This window comes from Durotheca rogersii, assembly GCF_024521655.1.
Source record: "Durotheca rogersii strain YMJ 92031201 chromosome Unknown GGS23scaffold_17, whole genome shotgun sequence".
In the NCBI taxonomy this organism is placed as follows: Eukaryota; Fungi; Ascomycota; class Sordariomycetes; order Xylariales; family Xylariaceae; genus Durotheca; species Durotheca rogersii.
The window spans coordinates 81,973-98,042 of record NW_026251248.1 but is presented as its reverse complement, the minus strand read 5'-3'; the positions used below and the strand labels follow the sequence as shown (position 1 = coordinate 98,042).

General features: G+C 58.4%; 5 protein-coding genes across 5 annotated transcripts; 3 read left to right on the top strand and 2 right to left on the bottom strand.

Moving 5' to 3' along the window:
* The first annotated feature begins 394 nt into the window (after nucleotides 1-394).
* On the top strand, nucleotides 395-2,352 carry GGS23DRAFT_136983 (uncharacterized protein). The gene is made up of 3 exons (XM_051511226.1): nucleotides 395-637; nucleotides 710-1,334; nucleotides 1,418-2,352. The coding sequence occupies exons 1-3, from the start codon at nucleotides 589-591 to the stop codon at nucleotides 2,040-2,042; spliced, it is 1,299 nt and encodes a 432-aa protein (XP_051370220.1). The 5' UTR covers nucleotides 395-588; the 3' UTR covers nucleotides 2,043-2,352.
* Nucleotides 2,353-2,662: 310 nt separating this feature from the next.
* On the bottom strand, nucleotides 2,663-4,557 carry GGS23DRAFT_598288 (putative MFS quinate transporter; the record flags this gene model as incomplete). The annotated part of the gene is made up of 4 exons (XM_051518748.1): nucleotides 2,663-3,745; nucleotides 3,812-3,952; nucleotides 4,028-4,038; nucleotides 4,101-4,557. The coding sequence occupies 4 exons, from the start codon at nucleotides 4,555-4,557 to the stop codon at nucleotides 2,663-2,665; spliced, it is 1,692 nt and encodes a 563-aa protein (XP_051370219.1).
* A 2,838-nt stretch (nucleotides 4,558-7,395) lies between these two features.
* On the bottom strand, nucleotides 7,396-8,515 carry GGS23DRAFT_137074 (uncharacterized protein). Its single transcript, XM_051511228.1, has 2 exons — nucleotides 8,432-8,515; nucleotides 7,396-8,244 (listed from the first exon to the last, which is right to left on the bottom strand). The coding sequence occupies exon 2, from the start codon at nucleotides 8,220-8,222 to the stop codon at nucleotides 7,731-7,733; it is 492 nt and encodes a 163-aa protein (XP_051370218.1). The 5' UTR covers nucleotides 8,223-8,244; nucleotides 8,432-8,515; the 3' UTR covers nucleotides 7,396-7,730.
* A 540-nt stretch (nucleotides 8,516-9,055) lies between these two features.
* GGS23DRAFT_575435 (MFS general substrate transporter) lies at nucleotides 9,056-12,587 on the top strand. Its single transcript, XM_051516799.1, has 3 exons — nucleotides 9,056-9,992; nucleotides 10,162-10,374; nucleotides 10,882-12,587. Exons 1-3 carry the CDS (start codon nucleotides 9,774-9,776, stop codon nucleotides 12,004-12,006), a joined length of 1,557 nt encoding a protein of 518 aa, XP_051370217.1. The 5' UTR covers nucleotides 9,056-9,773; the 3' UTR covers nucleotides 12,007-12,587.
* Nucleotides 12,588-13,159: 572 nt separating this feature from the next.
* On the top strand, nucleotides 13,160-15,530 carry GGS23DRAFT_611493 (NTF2-like protein). Its single transcript, XM_051520416.1, has 3 exons — nucleotides 13,160-13,832; nucleotides 13,912-14,364; nucleotides 14,477-15,530. The coding sequence occupies exons 1-3, from the start codon at nucleotides 13,514-13,516 to the stop codon at nucleotides 15,250-15,252; spliced, it is 1,548 nt and encodes a 515-aa protein (XP_051370216.1). The 5' UTR covers nucleotides 13,160-13,513; the 3' UTR covers nucleotides 15,253-15,530.
* Nucleotides 15,531-16,070: the final 540 nt, after the last annotated feature.

Genomic DNA, 16,070 nt, shown 5'->3' with positions numbered 1-16,070 from the left:
CATTGGCTGCGGAGGAGGGAGGATCGCGGTTCCAGCGCCTGTTGTAAACGCCCCAAGAGGTCGTGGCTTTCGTCCATGGCTGTGGTTACGTAGGTCCCTACCTGCCGTCTCGTCATATGGCAGGGACGTCGCGGACAGGAAAGCACCGCCGCAGAGTAAGAAGGAAGGAAGGAGACTGAAAACTGCCTGCCTTCGGTAGTTGAATCCTCGCGGGCAGAGGCAGGCAATACCTGCCTCTGCAGAATATCACCCAGCAACTGCCTGCCTGGCCTAACCTCATACTACCTCAGGCAGGTATCATCACATTATTATAGGATAGCTCGCGGGCGAGTAAATATTATCTCTCTATCGGTGGCCTGGCCAATATTGCCCCAACGGCGCGACAAACATGCACATAAAAATTCGTCGTGGGTTCGGGCCCCGTTGCTCACCTAGATATCAGAGTGCACACCCCTCTCCTCTCGCTCCCGTCAGGAACACACTCCTCCCCTCACTCTAGAAAGAAACACTCTCCTCTTCCCTCCTAGCTACCGTCAAGCCTCAGCTCCATCGCCACACGTTTCTCACCTCGAAAGGTCGTGTGCCAAGATGCTGGTTACGAAAGTAGTAGCCGCCGTCGCTGCCCTGCTCCCTACCGGTAAGCCCCCCAGAGACGCCACGCCTCCCAACATCTCGAGGGACCTGGTTATCTCTAACTCGGAGCGCCTAGCTGCGCATGCGGAGGGCCCCCTCTCGTCCTGTCCCAATGTACCGCCCATTCGCTACCCCTTTAATCTCGCCCCAGGTTGGTCCGCGACCAAGGTACTGGGCAAATTGACCTCGCCTCGAAGCTTGGTTGTTGATAGTGCTGGACGCCTCTTGATAGTTGAGCAGGGAGTTGGCGTCAGTCAGCACCTTGTAGACCCCGATGGCTGCGTGGCCGGCTCTCGAAATCTGATCTCGCTGCCTGCCCTGAGCCATGCGATCTATCTCGCCACGGATCAGAAGGTTCTATACGCAAGCTCGCCGACTACCGTATTCGCCTGGACCTATGACCCGACCTCGGGCGACGTAGGCGGATCCCCGCAGGTTGTTGTCAGGAGCATGAGCAAGGACGGGCACCAGTCTCGGTCGCTGATTATCCCGCCGGACCACCCGGAAATCCTGGTTGTGTCCCACGGCTCCGACAATAACATCGATCCCACCACCTCCAACCCTCTGACCGGACGCGCCATCGTCAAAGCCTTCAACATCACAACCTCCCCAAGCACTGGTTACAACTTTGTGTACGATGGCTGGTGGGTCGGGTACGGCCTACGAAATTCCCTCGGGCTGGCTTTAGACCGTAACAATATGTATGTGGCCCAAGCTAAGTAGCCAGCCTCACTCCGGCGCTATCCTCGTGGAGAAAACAAGACCTGCTAACTCGGAGTCCTAGGCTTTGGGCCGTAGAGAATAGCGCTAGACACCTTACTCGCGAGGTTCAGGGCAACGTGTCCGACATCAACCAGGGAAACCCAGCAGAGGAAATCAATTTTCTGGGCGACGTTTCCGTACTCCAGTACACGTGGTTTGGTTTCCCCGTGTGCTATACAGTCTGGACACCCAGTAAAGCCATCATGCGGAACGAGACAACCGAGTATGAAGTCGGCGATCAGTTCGTGCTAGCGCCCAACCCGTCGTTCCAAGACGATACATGCATCCAGATGTCTACGCCGCCAAAGCTGGGCCTTCCAGCGCATTCGGAGCCATATGATGCCAAGTTCGACGCCCCGAAATATGACAATCTATTCGTCACACTGCACGGAAGCTGGGATGTCTTTCCCTCTGTTGGGTACAAGCTCGTAGCTGTACCGTTCGGCTCCGGAGCAGGCGGCTTTTCTCCGGTGGCGCAGGTCACCAACACTTCGGGATATGTGGATATACTCTACCCATACAATGAAGGAAACTGCTCTTCCGGAAACTGTACGCGGCCTACGAGCATAGTCTTCGACGCAGCTGGGCGCCTGTACCTGACGAGCGATACTTCTGGGGAAGTATTCGTCCTCAAAGGTCCCGAGTAACGCCTCTCACCCATATCGCTCCGATAGCAAACTACCTTGTAACCTCGGATGGATCTACAGCAGGGACCGGGGGAAAGCAGGCTGAATCTAGCTAGCACTCTGGGTGTCCACGTATGTCTAGCACGCTTCCCGTGTAGTGTTCCATCACAGTCCATCTGTGTGGGGGATCAAATGAAATAAGTTAGTATGTCTTTCGACGAGGAAGAGCATAAGTATTAATTGGCAGATGAGGTTGAATCTTGTGATGGGGTTGTTTCGACGAACGTTCGCTGCTCGAGTTTCATGTACTTGCCAATTGTGGAGGCCTCGAAGTTCCTTAGGGGCAGTATAGTTAAGACGTCATAGAGAAATCAACTCCCATGTGGTATCAGTTGAACTAGCCTTCTCCATGCGAAAACGACCCGGTACAAGCTAGAAATCATGGAGTGGCTGACGTGACACTCTATATCTTCGGACATTCGGTCTTTGGTGCATTTGCTAGAACGAATATTCGCGTTCGCAATGGACGAGACAACAAAAAGCGTTGGGTCGAGTTCAAAGATTCGCTTGTATGTTAGCGATGGATTCCCGAACAGCCTCAAACTCTCTCCGGCGGTAATATGTGACTCTGGTTACAAGTTCTACGCACGGTTATCCCCGCGAGCCTTATCATCGACTCTGTCAATCTGCTCCACCTCTCCAAACGGTTCACCCTCCTTCCTGGTAATCGCCTCATCGAGCCTTTGAGCATCCTCGTTTCCGTGTAGCCCTATCTTGTACCATGGGAGCTCGAACAGGCGGTTCATGCTCTCGAGGGAGCGACCGGCGGTCTCGGGTACAAAGAACCAGACCCATATCCCACCGACAATAGTGGCGGCGGCGAAGAACCAGAACGTGCCCATCGGTGAGATGCCACCGTCTGCTCTCGGTAGGAGCATATTGGGCACGGCGCGCGCGTTGCCATACTGGTTCGCGAAGTGCAGCGTCATCGCGAACGAGGTTGCCAACGCGCGGATCCGCAACGGGAACAGCTCGGCGGTGAGGAGATACTGCATCGAGTTCCAACCCAGCGCCCAGCCGAAGCCCGAGACATAGATCATGGCGATAGCGCCACGGCTAGCTCCGGCTTCGGCGTCCGGTAGCACGTAGTCGTCCACCACGCCCAGTTCCGGCACCGCCGTGAGGAAACCGGCGACATAGACCATGGATAGAGCCTGGAGAGTGATGCCAAGGAGAAGAGCGCGCTTGCGCCCGATGACGTCGACGAGGAATAGGGCGCAAAGGATGGCCGCGACAAACTTGACGATTCCGAACACGGCGGTGATGAGAAGAGACTCGTTCTGGCCCGTGATGCCGAGGATCTTGAAAAGGTCGGGGGCGTACAGGGTGATAGACCCAGCGCCGGACCACTGGGACAAAAACTGCACCATCGCAGTGAGGTATAGACGGTAGAGGTTGCTAGGAATCAAGAGCGCCTCCTTGATAACCCCGTGCCAGCTGGTGCCCCTGGTGGCCTCGAGCTCTTCCTCGTGCGAAGCCCTGATGGCTGCGATCTCGGAAACGACGTAGGGGTCGTCGACGGGGAGATGGCGGATGTGAGCCATGGTCTCGACCGCCTGCTCGTGTTTGCCTTGCTTGATGAGGTAACGGGGCGACTCGTACTGGAAGAAGCTGAGGATGAAGATGATCCCCGAGAACATGATGTGCAGGCTCGTTGGCGCCAGCTAATAGATTGCCACAGAGTTAGCGGAGCCTCCCCGGCGAGGAATCAACTGGAGGCGACAACGTACCCATCGGACGTGAGTTTGGTCACCAAGGTTGATCTCGGCGCCGTAATTGGTAAAGTAGGCGAGGACGATGCCGACATACACGAAGCCCGTGAAGATGCACGTGCAGAGACCTCGGACGGAAGCTGGCGCAATCTCGGCGATCTAGAGACCCACGTACGTTAGCAACCCGCACGAACACCGAAACTCGAGATTTCTAATCTCTAGAGAAGCATAGACTCGAAGGATAGCTGCATACTACAAGTGCGTCAGCATTAACCGGCATCGGCGGAGGGCAGCATGAGAGACGTACCATAAACGGGGCCGACGACGGGGGTCTGGCCGACACCGAGACCGGCAATAAATCGACCGGCGTAAACAGCACCGAGATTTCCGCCATTCCCCATGAAGATAGCGATGCCCAGGATCCACAGAACGCACAGCTGCCGGGTGGCCCAGATTCTCCCGATGCGGTCGCAGATGAGGAAAGCGAAGAGAGCGCCGCCGACAGAGCCGATCTGGACCATGGCAGACACGTTGGCCTTGATGTTGGTCTGGTCGATCAGACTATAGGAGTCATAGTGGATGGTCCTCTGGAAGTCTCGAGAGTTGAACGCGCCGGAAATGAGGCCCTCATCGACGCCACGAGCGGCGCCAAGGAGGCCAAAAGAGATGACGGCGAACCATAGTCGCCAGTTGAAGACGTTCTTGGGCTCACCTAGGTCCTTGAGCTTGAAAATGTTGACGGGTTTCTTGACGCCTCCAGCCATTTTCGGTCCCTACGAGACAGACAGACAACCTGGGGAAGTACGGGGACCTAGAGAAGTTGAGCTCGAGAGAGAGACGAGACGTGGCTACGGATCTGTGAAACAAAGAGGTGGGCAGTGGCGCCTTAAATACAACGCCCTTGTCCGTTGTATCGTTCGTCCGCTCTCCGCCTCAAGCAGCACAACTTGGAGCGGCCAACGACAGACACAGACAGAGCCCATCAGAACGACCCTCAGGATAGAGCAAAGCCATAGGGCGCGCATGTGACTGAGACTCTTCAGTAAGCGGGTGAGCCCAGCAGGGATCAACATCCTGGATACCAGGTACGTGGGGACCCCGCGTCTTCCCGTCATTTTCCTTCTGTCCGTATCCCCGTCCTCTTCGGGCGGTGGCGTATAATAGGCAATACTTCCCCAGGAAATCATGCCTGGGTTAGGTACTCGGGGAGGGCAGCGCGTGCTAAGCCAGCCCTTGCCGAACGGACTTGGCCCGCCAACAACAGGCGACCAGAATGCCTACCTACCTACCTGCGGTAGGGATGATTGGGCACGCTGTCCCCGGTTGCGGGACACCTCAGGTATACTCAGGCGCCTGTGCGCTGTCAACTTACCCGAATTGTAAGGAGGTTAAGGACAGATGCCGGGGTTATCTCTTCTTCTGCTCCCCCACCAGCCGGGTCTCCTCCCCCGTCGCTAACCTAGACGGGGGGACGATATTAGGGCACGGCGTCCGCGACCACATACCTACCAAACTTGGGCCGGCTGCGCGTGCGCGTGCCTCCTCCCTCCTCCCCTGGGCGGAGATAGGATCGGGTGTCTACGGACGATCTAGACCAATGGTGAACAGAAACAAGCAAGAAGTCATACGAGCCGCATCAGCCGCCCTGTCGGGGTAATGTACCCGGAAGCAGTGATGTGGGTAGCGATGCAGCGAGAGAATCGCAACTCGAGCAGACGGAGGATTGGGGCTTGACACCTTCTTTCGCTGTCGGTGGCTGGTTGCTGGCAGCCGGTATTCGGTCTCCTCGACAGGGTCTCTCTCTCTCGGTTTGGTCCCCTCTCCCAGTGCCCCCTGGACCTCCTCCACCAGGGACGCGCGTGTGAGCGTGCCGTCGACCCGTTACAGGTAGTTACGCATACCTAAACAAACACGAACTACACGTACACACGATCGTCGCCAGACTCCTTACAGCTGAGATCCCAAAATCCGTCAATTGGCCTACCTAACTCGCGTCGCGGGGTAATAGCCCGAGGGCGAGTGCACGCGCGCAACACGTTTTTCCGGACAAGGAATCCCCTACCAGATCCAGCGACAACTCCTCCTCCTCCTCGAGAACGGTTGGTTCGCAAAAGGGGATTTGGGACCACGTCGCATCCCTGTTATATAAAAAATTGGCAATGCTTTAGCTGGACTTGGCCGTCGGGTTTACCTCGGGGTAAGCTTTGCTGGCCGGCACTCATCAGCAACGGCGGCTTGGTGTTTCTTGGTGTCTCTCGGCGCTTCTTGGTGCCAAGCTCCACGGGATCTCATGACGGGTAAAAATGTGTAAGAGGCGCGAGGACTTTGATCCCGAGAAGATGATGATGAAAATTGCTAAGACGGTTTTATCGGAGTACCCAGATGCGAGCTAGCGCATGAGCATCTACTGATGCGACAGCCAGCTGGATGCTCGCTCATATAATATGTACCTGCCTACCTACATATCGCCGTGCACGCGGCTCACCCATGTCATCCAGGATCAGGATATTTGCGTGCTTGGAGGGGAGGAGGTGCAAAAGTCTGGGCGTGAAATCACAGGACCGGGAAATGGCGATATTCTACCAGGAATCTGACGGGATATTCGATAGCTACCTGCCTACGTCTTACATGGAGGGACGCTGTCGCATCTCCCTTGGGCAATCGGGTCCAATGGCAAAGAGGGGGAAGTTTGGAGACGAGCCCACGAGGGGAACCCCTCCACGACGTTGCTCCGGGATCTAGCAGTGAGATCTCGAACAATGGTGTCATCTCGAGATAGCCGCAATGAGGTCAGGCTATTCCAGTCGTTGGATGGCCGCAACATTCGCACGGTAAGCTCTCTCTCTCCGTGTCTTTCTCTCTCTCTACCTCTGTCCTCTGACGCAACGCTGGCCCTCGCATCTTATCCCCTAAAACCGACGACAGCTCCGAGGATAGTCCGATATCAGGGTGAGGAGACAAAGGAAAAAAGCCAGAAAAGAGCAAGGATTCTTCGCTCGGCGCGTAGTATTTGCACGTACCTAACGCACACACTCGCTCACCTGGTCTGCGTGCTGAATTCCTTGTCAGGCATCCTGTCCTCACCTTTGCCACTATCACCAGCACCGCGGCCCCTCTCACCCCCGCAAGGCATCGGTAAGGGCGTGCTTTACGTCGTGCATAGGCAGGCAGATAATTAGCTGCCGTGCACGCCCAGACAGAAGGCATATAGCCTAGACGGGAACATCGACGATTCATTTCATCGCCGGCGTAACTCTCTCGTCCCATCACCGTCTAGAAATATCGCCTACGTATCCTCCCTTATTTCGTACCCCGCCAAACCCCAGATTCCCCGTCGAGTTATGTTCCACCGCATACCGCCAACATCGCAACTCTTGTATTTATTACCCTCTCGGGAGGAGACGAGACGATCTGGGGTATTGCGTTGGTTGTGGCGAATCGTGACACGAAATTAGTCCGTCTCTTCTCTCCCTTGCTTCGGCCGGCCTAGTCCAGAGTCTTGGGAGGTCTTGGCAGCCAAGCGGTGGCTGCAGAGCTCGTCCTCCGCACACTGCCCGCGAATAGCTATCTATCTGGCTACCTATTTGTGCCGTGGGAGACGGCACAAAGTAGGCCGCCATTTCGCATCGAGTTCGAGGCAGACAAGTAGGTAGGCGGGTAGATCGGCATGTTGGGTGGTGACCTGGAGAAACGATGCTTGTCCGCGTACGCAATTGTGGGTAGGTAATTATCTCGGGAAAAAGCGACAACACGCCTTTGCGGGCCAAGCGACCTTTTATCTCTGCGTTTCCGAGCGACAGGGACTTCTCTGCGCGTCCAAAAACCCATTGGCGGGCCCTACACACACCTAACACGGCACGCGGCGCACCCGTTGACAAGCCGGCTGTTGACAACTTGGCAAAAGCTTGCCTGCGGCGACTCCTCTTGGCGTGGGCCTCTAATTCTCCAAGGGATATATATATAACCGCAGACGGCGGGAGTCTAGCGTAGCGAAGACCACAGGATTCGAACTCGACGTTCCTCTCGTTCCTAACTTGTGGTTCTGTCTCGGATATCCCAGGCTTACACAAGAACACACACACCCACACGAGAAAGAAAGAAAAAGAAAAACAAGCAGAAGGGAAAGAGCACTGCGATGGCGGAGGGGCGAGGAGGTGCCCCGGGAAGAAGAGAATAGGTGAGAGAAATATCGTAGTTTAGAAAAGGCGTCATCGCATTCCAGCTCCATGCGAGTCGTAGGTAATCCTGGATGGCAATTCCACTCTCCCCCTGGTCTGCTGGTCCCAGCTGCCAAAGAAGGGACCTGCGCCGACCCAAATGCCACTCTGGTGCGGCTGGCCAGTCGGCTCCCGTTCGGTATGTTCTCGTTGCCGTCGCATGCGGCTGGGCCAACGGTCTCGTGAACGAAACACGAGCCCGTTGCGTGCATTGCGAGCGCGAGAGGGCCGGTGCTGCTACCGAACAGGTTAGACCTGTTCCAAATGCCGAGCCGGAATCGAGGCGTCGGCGGGTCTGAGTCGTCACCAGCCGCGACAGCATCCAGGGTCAGACATGAGGGAAGAGAAAATAAATAAATAAAAGGGATTGGAGGAGGGAAGAAAAAAAAGGGACAAAGGTGACGAATGTAATGGGAAGTACCTAAGGTATATCGTCCCGAGAGAGATACAGGTAGAGAGAGAGAGAGAGAGAGAGAGATGTCAGGCGGGCCGACTCTCTTCTCGCATCCCGCCCTTCCTCTTTGTCATCGGGCTGAAGAGTAGCATTGCTCGTTGTCCGAGTCTCGCTTACCAGCGTCATTGCTTGCCCCTCCCCTCCCTCTCTTTCTAGCTCGTCCTCGACCTCCTCCTCAGACGTGAGGTCCAGCGCGACAACATCCAGCAAACACAGCTACGATGGCTGTAACTTGGTGCCACCAGCGCAAGGACCCAGGGTTAGGACCCGATGACCATCTGTCTCGATTTGGAATGGGCAAGCGTCAGCTTAGCGATAGGCGTGTTTTCATCCGTTGCTTACCTCCACGGACGAGCTCTGGAGTATTATAGATGTGCGTGATGTAACCTAGCAAACCGGTGGGCATGCGGGTCGTGTTGGCGGGTAAGGACGCCTTTCTTGATTGTAGGCGGGCCAGAGAGAGAGAGAGAGGGAGGGAGAGGGGGAGAGGAAGAGGTGGAGAGATTCCCATGTGGCGTCGAATCACGGGCTTTCTTTTTCTTTCTCTTCTCTCGTTTTTTTTCTTCTTATTTTCCCTCCTCCTGCTCGTCTTATTTTCTCCCAGACGGCGGCTTTCACCTCCACTGCGATATTCCACGCCCCCATCTCCGAGACCCTCTACTGGCCCAATCACCATCGACGGAGCTTGCACAACTTGATCCCGGTGGCTCCATGGATGAGCTTCCTTTCCCCCGCAGCATCCAGTCATTATTATTCCTTGACCGCCCAGGGTATCCGAGGTTGCCCCAGACGTCGTCGAGATTGGGCACGAGGTTAGAGGAGGCAGAGGGCGGACCACATTGTATGGGACTGTACGATGGCACGCATGTATCAATGCGACGCGCGATGACCCGGACTCGGACCGGTTAACGAGCTGGGAGACACACTGCCTATAAACCGGAGTGATAGCCTGTTGTCGCTCCGCCATTTTGGTCCTCTCGACGCTGCCGTATTTCTTTCGAATCCATCCCCGGATTTGTTTATATACGGGGCGCCCCCCCCTCTCCCCTCGCTCCTCTCCGATCCGGTTCTTTGTGTGTTCTTCTTGAACGGGAGTACCCTTAGACTTGGACTTAGACCTACATTGACTCACACTGGGGAATTCGCTTGGGAGCACGCTTACCTACACCTCCCACACGCATACCTACCGATCTATAATACCATCCATCCTCACCACCACGATCTCCACCTGCCCCTTCGTCGTCAACCACATCGTATCCCTCTCCCATCCTGCCTGCGCCTTTCGATACGGTAGCCCTCGCCATTCTCAATGGCGACACACGTCGCCAACCAGGACGCGCCAGCGTCAGCTGGCGACTTCGACCCTAATTTCTACCCTCCATACCATGGAATGTCGGTTGGCCGGTACCTGGCAACACGCATCAGCTCGCTGAAGCCGCCGATGGGGAGAGCGCCCAACCCCATTCGCCTGCTTCGGATGGTGACTGCGCGCCAATGGTCTTTCTTTGGTGTCGCTTTCTTTGCCTGGGTATGTGAACAGCGGCATGGATACACCATTTCCGTGCTACAGAGCTTACCCCTCGTCTTCTCTCTCTGTCTCTCTGCCTGCCTACGATCTGTCATTTCTTCACTCTCACTCTCACCAAGTGTATCCCCGACATTGCGCTGAACGGCTGCTGACCATTTGGAAATAATAGACCTGGGACGCTTTCGATTTCTTCACCGTCTCGTTGACCGTTCGCGACTTGGCCGAGACCTTTGACAAGACCAATACCGATATCACCTGGGGCATCACTCTGGTGCTGATGTTCCGATCTGTCGGTTCCATTCTCTTCGGCATTGCGGCAGATCGCTACGGTCGGAAGTGGCCCTTTATCGTAAATAATATCCTCTTCATCGCGCTTGAATTGGTGAGTCCAGAAAGACAATATATGCGACTGCTCGATTTCATCCAATTTGATTTCCCAGAACTCATACCACACCATCTCAATCCACCTCATATACAGGCACCATCGCTTCGCAGAATAATCACATCACAGTCGCGTCGTGCCCAGCCTCTGTCTTGGATCTCTCAGATGGGAGTTGATTGGGGGACTCAACCGTCCCCCAAGACTTTAAGCCGCATCCACAGATCGGGCTGCGGATGCCATGCCAATGCCAATACCGATTCCCGCACTTGGCGATGCTTGGCGCAGTGTTGGCGAAAGCTTCGCCTGTCCCCTTCCCGGTCCCTCGTCTCCCCCGTCTACCCCCCTTCCCTCGCACATGCCACATGCATCCCTATATACCTATATATATATATATATATATAGCCTTATTGCCCCCTGGTATTATGTAGTGATACACTCCTCTCCCACCCCTCCACGCCGATTCCCGCTCGGTATCGTTTCGGCCTGCTGACGTCGTGAATGCAACAGGGAACCGGGTTTTGTAACACGTACGGCCAATTCCTCGCCTGTCGCGCCCTATTCGGCGTCGCGATGGGCGGCCTATACGGGAACGCCGCCGCGACCGCCCTCGAAGACCTCCCCAGCGAAACCAGGGGCCTCATGAGCGGCATCCTCCAGCAGGGTTACGCATTCGGCTATCTGCTTGCGACTGCATTCGCCCGCGGACTCGTCGACACCACGTCCCATGGGTGGCGCCCCTTGTTCTGGTTTGGCGCCTGCCCGCCTGTCATCTTCATCCTGTGGCGCCTGACGCTGCCCGAGACGGAGATGTACGAGCAGCAGCGGGAGTTGCGGCGCGCCAGCGGGAACGTCGGTAAGACCTTTCTTGAGGAGGGCAAGGTCGCGCTTAAGCACCACTGGCTGCTGCTCACGTACCTGGTGCTGCTCATGGCCGGCTTCAACTTCATGTCGCACGGCTCGCAGGATCTGTACCCGACGCTGCTGGAGAACCAGTTCAACTTCACGGCCAACCAGGTCACGGTCACGCAGGTGGTGGCGAACCTGGGCGCGATGACGGGCGGCGCCGCCGTTGGTTTCTACTCGCAGGTGGTGGGGCGGCGCTTCAGCATCATCGTGATGTGCGTCGTGGGCGGGGCGCTGCTGTACCCGTACACGTTCGTGTCGAACGAGCGGATCATCGCGGCGGCCTTCTTCGAGCAGTTCTGCGTGCAGGGGGCGTGGGGGGTGATCCCGGTGCACCTGATGGAGCTGTCGCCGGGGGCGTTCCGGACGTTCGTGGTGGGGACGAGCTACCAGCTGGGCAACCTGGTGTCGTCGGCGAGCTCGACGATCGAGGCGACGATCGGCGAGCGGTTCCCGCTGCCGCCGACGGAGCGCGGCGTCCGGCGCTACGACTACGGCACCGTCATCTGCATCTTCATGGGCTGCGTCTACGCCTACGTCATCCTGCTCACCCTGCTCGGCCCCGAGTACCGCGGCCGCGACATGGACGTGGCCCACGACGCCGACGCCGTCGAGGCCGCCGGCCGCCGCAACGCCGACAAGGTGGTGTCTGACTACGCGCACGAGCACGAGCACGAGCACGGGAACGGGCCCGACGCCGAGAAGGGGACCGCGAGTCACCTCCCGTAGGGCCGGGGTCGCCTTGGGCCTCGACGAGGTTGTGCGCTGGTCGTGGGGCCACTGGTCTTGCTATTGTCGGAGTCGGGAGTGTGTGCGGGGATCTGCTGTTACTTAGCGGGCTACTAGAGTGATGAGGAAGGGAAATGAGAGGAACGAAATTCCTAGCCCGTCCAATAGTCTTCGCATCCCACCCGTTCTTCTTGTGTTCGCTGTCGCTGTCAATGCCATTGTCGTAGTAGCAGTTGTTGCTGCTGGCTCCCCATCGAGTAGTTCACTTGGCTAGGTGTGCTTATCTCCCTGTGTAGTATCTCTCTGCGAGATCGCACGCGGCAATTGGGGCCACTTCTCTTGTACGATTACCCGGGAATGTCGAGAGTACGCGGACGCGGAGCAGCGAGAAAGGGAGACAGAGGCCGAAGTAGGACGGCGGCCCCGTTCGCGTCTGCGACACGGTGGACCGGCGACCGCGATCGAAGCTACGAGCGGCACTCGGGGCGGCCAGGCCTTGGTAGCGACGGCGAGGGCAAGTCGTCGCGATGTGTGAGCTACCATATATATATATATATATACATATACACAATATCTTGCCCGCATACCTACGAATTACAAACTAAGCCGCTCGCCTCACGGCTGTGAGGCTCATCTATGCAAGCCACTGGGACCAAGGGATAATCACCGAACGCGCGACCCTAGTACCCCTATTGCCCGTAGTAGGTGGTCGAGGCGTCAGGTAGGCGAGACACGTCTCCCGCGTCCTGCGAACTCCGTCTACGGAGGTTTCTCACCGTGTCGAGCCGTATCATAGGTATGCCGGTATTATCTACGACCAGTAGGTATCTCGACCCTTACCTACTATCCCTCGGTGTGCGTGTGCTGTTATCCCTTTCTGCTCCCGCCCGCGAAGCTACACCGTTGGGACGCCTGCTGCTCATTCTGCACAGCTGTTACCAGACCAGAGGAATCTGACTTCTACTTCTCATACATATATATCGTCGCACTAAATAACACGGTGTATTGTTGTTGCTCTACTCCCCATCCCACACCCGCACCTCACTCCCCTCCTCGGGTGGCGCACCACTGTGCTCCCTGGCTGTGTAATGCAAGCAACCTAGCCTCTCCCCCCCACTGGCCACCGCAGACAGATACCGCTCTGCGATTGGCCTCCGCCGCATACCGTATCCCGTGTCTCCAACAGCGCGGCACTCCATTATTCATGCGCGAGGGGGGGAGGATCGTCGGCAGCGCAGGGCTTCGTGCTCTGGCCTGACGTCACGCCAACTTCGCCCCGATGCCGTCATGGAGTCGTCTGCGTCCTGCTAATACTGTCGCTGGTGATGGCGCCGCGAATGCTCTCCTCTGTTCGATCCCTACTACACCTAACGCATGGATTGTTTCTTTCTTACTCTGTAGTTTGACCCAACTTTCATTACATCTGTAGATACATCGAAAACCCGGCGTTAAGCCAGCGAGAAAATCAATACCCATCACTTCCTCTGCGCCGGCACTATCAGCGGCGATGGACCTGCACATCCCGGGCCTGTTCGGCGGCTCCGCGCCCGGCCGCGGGCAGTGGACCTTGGAAGCGCCCGCGTCCGGCGGCGCGGCGACCCGCAACGACCCTGGGTTCCTGTCGAGCGACTTCCCGCGCGCGCCCCCGAGGCTGTACGTCACGGCCGAGAGCGACGACTTCGACCTGGCCGCCCTCGGCGACTGGCGCGGCGAGGGCTTCGACGTCGAGTACGTCCCCATGGGCCCCAGCGAGAACGCGTACCGCGAGACGGTGGAGGCGCTCAGTAAAAAGAAAATGGGTCCCTGCGAGACCTTCGGCATCGTCGGTGCGCGCCCCTTCTTCCTTTCTCTCCCTCTCTCACTCTGTCCCTCTCTTCTACGATCATACTGATTAACCCTCGACAGCCTACGGCGACGCCGCGAGCTTCTGCCTCGAGCACTTCCACGCGACCGCGGCGCGCAACCCGGAGTTCCGGCTGGCGTGCCTGATCGCGTACTATCCGGGGCGCATCCCGGACCCGCGCGCGGCGTTCCCGGGCGGCGTGCGGGCGCTCGTGCACCTGGCGGCGGGGAGCGAGGTGGACGTCGCGCGGCGCGGGCGCGCGCTGGGGCTCGAGGGCCCGCCGCGCGTCGTCCGCCGCGCCGTCGGCCGCGGGCTCGGCGCCGCCGGCGCCCTCCCCGACCACGCCTACCCCGCCTACGCCTACGCCGACGCCGCCCCCGGCTTCGCCGAGCGCGACCTCCCCCAGTTCGACCGCGTCGCCGCCGACCTCGCCTGGTCGCGCAGCCTGGCCGCCGCCCGCCGCGCCTTCCGCCTCGACGTTGATGTCGAGGAAGTCGTCGACCGGAATATCGAGGGTGAGCGCTGCGTCCCCCCTATCCCCCAACCTGCCTTCAATACTCTTACCTGTACCTTATATCTGTATGCCTATGTCTACGTTTTACCATGCTGACGCGGACCGTGATGCAGCCAAGTTCTTCCAACGGGACGCGGCGCAGACGATGGCGACGTACGGCGCGGGCGGGGTGCACGCAACGTATGTGCCGACGCTGACGGGGGGCGTGGGGCGGGGGGAGCTGGAGCGGTTCTACGGGGAGTTCTGGGCGGGGCGGGGCGGGACGCCGGGGTCGCTGCGGCTGCGGCTCCTGTCGCGGACGGCGTCGGCGGGCGGGCGCGTGGTCGACGAGACGCACGTGGCGCTGCGGCACACGGAGCCGGTGCCGTGGCTGCTGCCAGGCGTGCCGTCGACGGGGCGCCGCGTCGAGCTGGTCGTGGTGACCGTGGCCGCTGTGCGCGCCGGCCGCCTCTGCCACGAGCACGCCTACTGGGACCAGGCCAGCGTGCTCGCCCAGGTCGGCCTGCTCGACCCGCGCGCCGTGCCCGCGGCCTTCCGCGCCCGCGGCGTCGAGAGGCTGCCCGTCGTCGGCCGCCGCGCCGCGCGCAGCCTGCTGCGCGGTTATTGCGAGGGTGAGGAGGGCGGCGACGAGGGCGAGGCGACGAATGAGTTGATTGCGGAGTGGGATGACGATTTTGAGGAGGTGGAGGGGGAGGAGGAGAAAGAAGGGCGGGGTGAACAAGGCGGGGGTGAGGAGGGCGGGGAGGGCGAAGCCAAGGACGTTAATGGTCAGGCGGGGGAAGAGAGGATGCCGGAGGAGGCCCCGACGAAGGAGCTGAAAGGCAAGGAGCCCGAGAGGCTGAGGTCTCATCAAGCCCGAGTCGATGATGAGGAGGATGGAAGCAAGTAGCCCCTCCCTCTCGGCTCGTGTACCTATCTGGTCGTATGAATCCCTGTCGACGCAGGCTGCCATTACTACGCCGTGCTGCCCCCCTCTGGCCCTTGGAGGTGACACTCGAGGACACCAGCACCAGCCGCACCCACTTCAGCCCACTAGCTGTGGGGGGAAGGTAAACCCGCCCTCCCACATGGGATGGTGGACGAGAAGACGACAAGGGGGGGGGCGAAGTTGGCAGAAAGCCAAGACCCGCTGTCCCGGATAAAAATATCTACTCACTTCTCGTTTCGGACGACGTCTGCGCGTGCTGGCAGGGGAGAGCAGACGAAACGTGGTTGACAATGCCACGATGGGTCGCTTTCGAGGGCCACCCCTGCTGCCATCGTCGCCCTCATTCATGCACGCTTTCCACGCCCTGTTACAGACCGGGCAAGTGTGCTCAACTCTTGCTCGCACGCATTCGCTCAATAATCTCGCTAGCTTCGACGTCTCGCGCGCGTTGAGATGCGCGCGTTGAGCTCTTTGTCGTCTCGCGTGTCGGTACGCAGGCGAGCCGGTGCGGATAGGCGTCGCCGTGAAACCAGCGAGATGAGACTCTCGGGTATTACACGGCGGAGTCGCTGCGGTGTTCTCGACGATATAGGTATTATATATTTACAAATCAATCCCATCACGTCTCAGAGAGATGTCGTTGCTTATGTGCCTCTTGTCTTAGCCAATTGGTGGGCGAGACGAGACGGCCGACCCGTGCGTGTTTCCGCGCCGCGCATCAGATACCACGCCAAGGCTCGAGAATCCGAGGTCGCGAAACACACTCTACTTCATGCTAC

Coding starts and splice junctions, on each gene's coding strand:
- GGS23DRAFT_136983 (XM_051511226.1), top strand. CDS start 589: ATGCTGGTTACGAAAGTAGTAGCCGCCGTCGCTGCCCTGCTCCCTACC. Junction 638..709: donor CGCTGCCCTGCTCCCTACCG/GTAAGCCCCCCA, acceptor CGGAGCGCCTAG/CTGCGCATGCGGAGGGCCCC. Junction 1,335..1,417: donor GCTTTAGACCGTAACAATAT/GTATGTGGCCCA, acceptor TCGGAGTCCTAG/GCTTTGGGCCGTAGAGAATA.
- GGS23DRAFT_137074 (XM_051511228.1), bottom strand. CDS start 8,222: ATGCACGCAACGGGCTCGTGTTTCGTTCACGAGACCGTTGGCCCAGCC.
- GGS23DRAFT_575435 (XM_051516799.1), top strand. CDS start 9,774: ATGGCGACACACGTCGCCAACCAGGACGCGCCAGCGTCAGCTGGCGAC. Junction 9,993..10,161: donor GTGTCGCTTTCTTTGCCTGG/GTATGTGAACAG, acceptor TGGAAATAATAG/ACCTGGGACGCTTTCGATTT. Junction 10,375..10,881: donor TCTTCATCGCGCTTGAATTG/GTGAGTCCAGAA, acceptor TGAATGCAACAG/GGAACCGGGTTTTGTAACAC.
- GGS23DRAFT_611493 (XM_051520416.1), top strand. CDS start 13,514: ATGGACCTGCACATCCCGGGCCTGTTCGGCGGCTCCGCGCCCGGCCGC. Junction 13,833..13,911: donor CGAGACCTTCGGCATCGTCG/GTGCGCGCCCCT, acceptor AACCCTCGACAG/CCTACGGCGACGCCGCGAGC. Junction 14,365..14,476: donor CGTCGACCGGAATATCGAGG/GTGAGCGCTGCG, acceptor ACCGTGATGCAG/CCAAGTTCTTCCAACGGGAC.